General features: G+C 32.5%; 1 protein-coding gene across 1 annotated transcript; it reads left to right on the top strand.

The window, feature by feature from the left end:
• The first annotated feature begins 5215 nt into the window (after nucleotides 1-5215).
• On the top strand, nucleotides 5216-7332 carry LOC112013409 (uncharacterized). The gene is made up of 2 exons (XM_024045803.2): nucleotides 5216-5833; nucleotides 6493-7332. The coding sequence occupies exons 1-2, from the start codon at nucleotides 5237-5239 to the stop codon at nucleotides 6934-6936; spliced, it is 1041 nt and encodes a 346-aa protein (XP_023901571.1). The 5' UTR covers nucleotides 5216-5236; the 3' UTR covers nucleotides 6937-7332.
• The last annotated feature ends 763 nt before the right edge of the window (nucleotides 7333-8095 follow it).

Raw genomic sequence — 8095 nt, 5'->3', positions numbered from 1 at the left:
TATTTATGACGACTAATTCTTAATTTGTTATTTATCTACTTATTTTCCTAATCATTCCCCTTCCGAAGATTATTCAAGTATTTTGTTCTAACAAAAGTAATTTGTTGAAATATGTGTAATCTAATTATCTATTCGATATTATTGAGATTTTTAAAAAACTTATTTTGGAACCATAATTAAATACATCACAATTAGAAAGAAGCCTAGAAGTCATTTTTATTTACTTATTTTTTCACTTTCTCGACGTGCATATAAAATTAAAATCGTACACATATAGTAATAAAATGTATACAATATTCTCATAACTTTTACCTTTTGATGTTTTTTTTCTTACACAAACGCGCGCGCATGTGTGTATATATATTTCCTTTTGCTTTTGTATCACATCATTATTTTAGCAATTGCAATAACATTTACGTCAATTATCTACATGTATAATATTTCGTCATCTTCTCCAACTTTTCATCTTCCTCATCCCCTTTTTTTAAGATAAAAATATGTTCTCTCTCCCTTCCTCTTATAATCAACAAGCTTAGGAATTTTGATGACAAATTTGTTTTATAGTTGCATTTTTGTTTTTGTTCTCCACTATTAGTGGTACCTCTCTCTCTCTCTCAGGTATAGAGAGCTAAAGAGAGGTAGAGATGTATAGAGAGGTGTAGACGTAAGTGGAGTAGAAAGGTGTTGAGGTGTAAACGTAGAAAGGTGTAGAGGTGTAGGGCTGTAGAGGTAGAGAGGTGTAAAGAGGGGTGTAGAGGTGTAGAGGTGTAGAGGTTTAGAGAGGTGTTGAGTGGTAGAGGTGTAGAGAGGTGTAAGGGGAGAGTGGTGTAGAGAGGTAGAGAGGTGTGTAGAGGTGTAGAGGTAGAGATACCTTTAATAGTAGATATAAAAAACAAACATGTAGTGATAAAAAAATTCCCACTGGAAATACTAAGCATGTAAATTTTAAGAGAGATAACAAGAATATCTATATATATATATATATATATAAATGGGTAAAAAACAAAGAAGGAAGCACACAATAATAATCTGTTTTTTTCCTTTGTAAAAAAAGTATTATTATTATTATTATAAAAAATGAGCTTAAATATCATACTAAATAAATGCATTTATTTCATTCAAAATTTTAATTGTAGATGCCACGTGTCCAATATTATGGTAAATACATTGAGATGTACAAATAATATTTTAACATGTGGCATTGATTGTCTAGCATACCAATTAAATATAAGAAGTTGCCATGTGTCATTGTAGTATGCTTTGAAAACGAATTAGTGTCATATCATCCCCCTTCCGAAGATTATTTATGTATTTTGTTCTAAAAAAAAGTAATTTTTTGAAATATGTATAATCTAATTATCTAATAGATATTGAGATTTTTATAAAAATTATTTTGGAACCATAATTAAATACATCACAATTAGAAAAGAAGCCTAGAAGTCATTTTATTTTTATTTTTTTCACTTTCTCAACATTATTATTTGTGGGTTCCAGTTAGCTCAACTGGTAAAGTCTCAAATGATTGAATAAGAGATTTGTGATTCAATCCCCACTAACACCAAAAGCTAATTGGTGTCTTGGTCTGATAATAAGAGTTATTATCAAAAGTAGATGCCATAAATTGAAACTCTAAAAAAAAAAACAATCACATCATTATAACAGTATATCAATAGTTGGAAAAAAAATTACATTATTAGCATTACTCTAGTTCTGACCCTTAACCCATATGGTCTCATGGGATTCCCCTTTGAGTGAACAATTTTATAAATTTGATATAATTGCAAAAGGACCCTGTGAAAAGTTTTGTTTTATTATGCTCAAAAGCACATGGTGCCATATACCATTCAAGGCATAATTGGAGTAGCAAACTCAATATCATGTTGAACAAGTTCATGGTCAACGCCTCAATTTCGGCCCAAAAACTGGGCCTCTTTGCCAATTCTCTATAATTTTTAACTGCTAACAATTTTTATTTTTTTTAAAAATTCTTTGCAGCTATTTTCTTAATAGATTAACTCCTAGAAGTTTGCCGTGTGAATAGTTATGGGGACTTGTGGCATAAGTTGAGCATTTTTTGTAGTACTAGATTTTTTGGTCTATAAATAACTCATTTGAGTTCTCTGAAAATAATAATGACCATGTAGAAATCTTATAATGAAAAAAATCTTCTACAACCCAAACACTATTCACTTTTATCTCTCCCACTTATCTAGTTAAGAATGATAGATATCAATTATTTTGTTTAAAAAGTTGTATTCAATATTTGCTTGTTGTGTTTAGAACCTGATACAACATCTCATTGGACCAGGTTGTTAACCATGGAATCAATTGGCAAGGTTTGTAGTCTTTCAACTCTTAGGTTTAGATCAAAGCTCCACTATACTACTCTTGTGAAAGAGCATGTCAAATGTTTCATCCTCGGCTTACATGAGGGGCAAACAGTGTCACATGTTATGTGACTTTTGGACAGACTGTTCTAAGAGGAAGAGCTTTGTGGCTAAGCCTCCCCAAAAAAAAAAAAAAAAAACAATTACTTTGTATGTGAGTTTGAGGGACCAAAGGTTTTTCCAATTCAAATGAGGAATTCAATTTGACTGGCTGTTCTGAAATTCTTGGTTCCCAAACTTTAGCTTAAGTAAGAGTAGTAGTCAAAGTGTCAAACCTTACTTCATAACAACCTTTAGTGAGACCAAATGACTAGCAGCATCATATATAACCCTAGGTCCATGCCATTGAAATAAAGTGTAATCTGGGTGGCCATAGATCATGCCAAAGGAAAATTTTTGTACCATCCCCAACCTTTAGCTTGAGCAATGATCTCCAAACCCAGGTATAGTCTTAGGGAAACCTACCACCATGTCATTTTTATAGAAAGTTCTTATAATTTTTTGTGAATAGAANTAACCTATCTATAATCAATCAATTTATATATATATATATATATATAAGGCCCTTAAAATGTTGCCACATAGACAGCTTTTAAGTTAAACCAGCTGCATGTTGCACCATTTGGCCATTTAAAACTCTGGCACGCTTACAATTAAAAAAGGATGAATTATATTGTTTCGTTAGGTTAACACACCATTTGATAGCATCTCAATATAAAAGGAAAAATAACCGGTTAAAATACAGTTTAAAGAGGAAATTCTGTTCATAAGCTGTCAATCACCAGACTAGAGCACCACAACTGCAAGCACATGCATAGAGAAAGAAAAATCAATTGGCATCAACACCGTTAGGCTATCTATTTGCCACCATCAGATCATCGAGTCGGCTCCCGTGCATTTTTCTCCATTTTTTTTAGATTTGAATATGAAATATTACTTTAGAAAAGCATTATATTTAACAGATGATGAGAAAAGTCAGTGTGTTTCAGGGATGTTAAGACATTGTTTCTGTGGCATATCTAACGTATTAAGTTAAACTCGAATCAACGTACTTCAAGTAGATAGGTATACATATTTGCAACGTTATGTAATTAGGACACATCAAGAAACTCTGTATGCTAGGTTAAAGACCCATTGCTTTCATGTAACAATGATAGAGGATGCTTAGCATATCTTGCCTGTAGTTTCTCAATTTATAGTTTTTTACTGCTTATGTAGTTGCGATTGTTTTATATAAAAAGCATGATTTGATAAGCTTTCCTGTCAAGAATCAAGCTTTAAGACTGTTTTTTTCAAGCTGGATTTTGTAGAATCTAAGTGCACAACATTTCATTTGGAATCAAACAACAATTGAGTTCTTGAGCAGATTTCTTACCATTGGTCCGTATTTTTTATAACAATAATTATCTAATCAAAATTAGTGTTAAAATTTGATGTCCAATTTTCTGGACTATTTGCAGTTTTATCTTAGCTTCATTTGATCAATGTCTTCGGATGAAGAAGTATTAACATCAACGACGTGCAAATGACAACAGCCATGCTTCTCTATCAAAGGATATTCTTACCATTTCCTTTAGCTAGGCTTTTTTTTAATTGATAGAAAAATATTGTCTCCGTCGCATATGATGTTAAAGTTCACTATAGTTGCTTACAATGTGTTTAAAATATTTTATTTGTAAGAAATATATTGTTACATATTTCATATGATGATTCTGGACTCATGTAATCTATTTAATTTGATTATTTTTGTTTATTGAAAACACATGTCTTTAAGAATAAAGTATAAATATATATATATATATATATATTAATTAAGAATGCCCATCTAACTTTCAGCCACGTCTACATATGAAAAGAGAAAGTTCTTATAATTTTTTGTGAATAGAAATTTTTTTTTTTTTTTTTTTTGGTAATATTAAAATACATTGATGAACCAAAATTAAAATTTTTTTTTTTTTAAAAATGAGTGTGTAGTTCAATGACATTATTTAATTTCCTATATAGAAAGAATTTCGGTTTGAATCCCTCCTCCCACGCTTCTTGTAAACAAACCAAAAAGAAAAAAAGAAAAGTTAAAAATTTTTCGAGTTGTACAAGAATCCATTCACGTCAAATATAATTCCAATCAATTCATTACTAATATCAATAGTAATTATTCATATTTGCTCCTCACTGACCGGGCCTAAGATCAGCCATGTGGTGCCTTTTGGGCCAAGGTCTACGACTACATTTCTGTGACCATGACTTAGGCCCTAAACTCAACATCATGTCTGAACAAGGCAACGTTCAAGGTCAATGCCCCTATTTCCGCTAAAAAACATGGATTCTTTGCAATTCTCTACAAGTTAGAGAGCCTCCTAGTCCTAACCGCTCAACAATTTTATAAAAGAAATTTCTTTGCGGCTATTTTTCCAATAGATTAACACCTAGAAGTCTAGAACCTTAGCTGTCAGAAATTGAAAATAAAAAAATTAAAATTCAAAGAACAAGGACCCTTTTGAGTGGCTGCCTAAACAAATAGGTCATCACATGGGAAATTTGCTGTCATGACAGCGTCATTCGTCGTCTAAGCAATCAACCGTCCCCCCATATTTCATTTGTTGTTTTGACTCCAAATACCATACTTATCACTTCCATTCACATCCCTCTATTTGAGCATCTCATCAAATATCTTCACTATTTTTACCATTTTCCTCATATAATATACCTTGTTCCAAGTCCAATGCACGTGGTTTTATTTATATCCCACATGGGCTTTGAATATTTTAGTAGATGGCATATAATCAAAGACACAAGAAAGCCCATGTGGATGCTTTTAACTTATTGAGGGGTTAGTTGTGTAAGCTAGGATGGAGCATGTTGATGACCTTTTTGAGTCTTTTTCAAGTAGAGATGAAAAGGTAGAAGCATTGGATCTTTGGAAGGAAAGTTGGTTCTTTGAGAACTTGCTTTATAGAAAAACAAGGATGTTTAAGTGCCATTCTGATCTTTGTCCTTCCTCAAATTTTGGTCAAGAGATATTGGTGAAGAACTTAAATGGGGAAAACACTTCCTTGACAAAGAAGCTCACAGAAGACAATGATTTTGCCAATCCTAATTTGGTTCGCACTCCATCTTTACCACCTTGTTTAGGGAGAGAAGAAGGAACTAAAGAAAAAGAAAGTGATCGCACTATGAGCAAGTTGAATCAGCAAACAGTGGATCCGAATTTACTTCAAACACCAATGCAGTCTCGAACATGTATAGGGAGGAGAGAAGGAATTCAAGAAAAGGAAAATGATGGCAGTAGTACCAAATTGAGTGGCCAAGCAATGCGTCAAAATTTGCTTAGAATACCATCTCTACCACTTGATATGCGGAGGAAAGAAATGGTTCAAGAAGAGGAAAGTGATCCTAGAATGAGCAAATGTACTAGGCAAGCATCGCCTAACGTTCAGCGACATAAGGTACAATAATCACCTACTTCCAAAGCTATCATAGGTCGTCCTCATGAATAGTTAACTCATGTAGTTCCTTCCTTTTCATATTAAAAATCACTTTGAGCCTATGAGATAATACAGCACGATACCACTCAAATAGTTATGATAATAATTCCAATATTTGTAATAATTTTTATTTTTCTATATAAGATATATATCCTATTACTTGTAAGGCTATACAACACTTTATATCACCAAGAGACATGGACAAGAACACGAAAACGCAAACTTTGACATGATAATTCTTGAAAAATTAAAACATTGAATATATATATATGGAAAATGTTAACCAATACCCTTAGGCATAGTACTTTTAAGTATTTAGTTATCATTTATTTATTTATATGCATATATTTTATGTTTCCAACACACCGAGGATAAGAACGTAGGAGTGCTACTTACATGTATGGATACACTGGGGTTTTAGAGTGTTTGATTGTTTGCACTTCTTAGTTACTTCTATCATCTGGCTTGAGTTGAATAACCTATACTGTGCAATTGTGATGGTTTTGGATTTGAACTTCGTAGTGCATGATACAAATTTCCAGTATATCATTTTTCAGTAAACTATGTCATTTCTTCTTATTTTTTTAATTCATAATGTAGCTTACATTCTGGACTTGTAGTGCTTGACGCACAGTTCTAGTCTTCCAAGATATAGACCACCAAGGAACTTGGAGGTAGAAACCATTAAATCAAATTGCACCAAGGAAATGAGGCGGCAATACCTTAATCAAACCAAGTCGAATAAGAGCCCAAGTGATCTTGAAATTGAAGAAGTGCAAGGATTCAAGGACTTGGGCTTCACATTTGACAAAGATTTAAGCCCAAGTGTGGTTAACATACTTCCTGGTTTGCAACAGAAGCAGCATGAGGATTTAGACCAAGATAAGGTGAGGAGGCCTTATCTTTCTGAGGCATGGTGTGTGCAAAGCTGTGCCCCTCCTCCAATTCCAAATTGGGCTCCCAAGGCGTCTACAGAAGACTTGAAGGCACAAATCAAGTTTTGGGCTAGATCTGTGGCATCAAATATGAGGCAAGAGTTTGAGGACTTCTGTCCAAATCAATAGCCCAAAACATGATTGCTGAAGACCTACCAAAAACGTACGAGGCTTTAACCTTGGAATTAGGCTGGGTGTCATGGTCATGTATCTAATCCATAATGATTTTATATGCTACACTTTTTTTTTTTTTTTTTTGGCTGAATATTTTATATGCTACTTCTTTAGTATTTTACAATTCTTGAATTTTACATGGGTGTACATTGGGACTCTAAACAATCCCTCCAAAGCAAGACTCAGAGACCAAATGTACAGGACAAGCAAAAATTGAAGGAATTGCTATAGGACGAATGGAGATAAAGCTATGAGGGTTAAAATCCAAGGTTAATCCAATAAATTTTATGTAAACGATTTTTTTTTTCTTTTCTGTTTTGCAATTTTATGACATGTACTATGGGAATTTGTTAATAATGACTAAATTTCGATTCTGTTGCCTGTTTTGATGGTCTACTAATTTTAATTTTATAATTCTTTCTCATATAATTGTCAATAGCTGTCCAGAAAAATATTTAAAAAAAAAAAAAAAAAAAAAAAAAAAAAAAAAAAATTACAAAAAAACAAAAAAAAAAAAAAAATCTGGGATGAATAATAACAGCAAAGAGGGCATGAAATTTCAAGACACTGTGATTCAATGAACTGCAATATTACAGTTTAATTGCAAGAACAACAAAGAGGGCGTTAGTGAGACTGAGATGGCCAGATGGGGCATAATTCAAAGGCAATAAAAATTGTTTTTTTGTTTTCGTTTTAACTTTCACTGTCCCAAATTCGAATTCTCCTATTCCTAATCCTATGTGCAAGTCCAGCATAGTCCCATGCATTTTTCACATTCTCTCCGCCAACCAAGCCATGATGCTTTGTTTGTTTCCCAGACAATGTAGAAAAAGAAATAGCAATTTTAAATCTTAGATTATCCATCAAATAAGTAAAAAAAAGCTAACATAATTACTTAGTGTGAGGATTTTCAATTTTCATCAATTAAACCAGTAAAGGTTAAAAGTTTAGTTTCCTTCTCTTTCCCAATGTTTCTTCGTCTACCAAACTCAGTACAATAATATATCATATTTTTAAAATGATAAATATCAATTGGACCAAAAAACTTGCCTGTTCAACATAGATAAACTTTCGATTCTGGTAAGCCAATAGTGCATGTACTAGAGAATCCAAT

The sequence above is a fragment of the Quercus suber genome, unplaced genomic scaffold (genome assembly GCF_002906115.3).
Source record: "Quercus suber isolate HL8 unplaced genomic scaffold, Cork oak 2.0 scaffold_51, whole genome shotgun sequence".
NCBI classification, from domain to species: Eukaryota; Viridiplantae; Streptophyta; class Magnoliopsida; order Fagales; family Fagaceae; genus Quercus; species Quercus suber.
The sequence above is the reverse complement of the archived record's forward strand: the minus strand, read 5'-3'. Positions and strand labels throughout refer to the sequence as shown.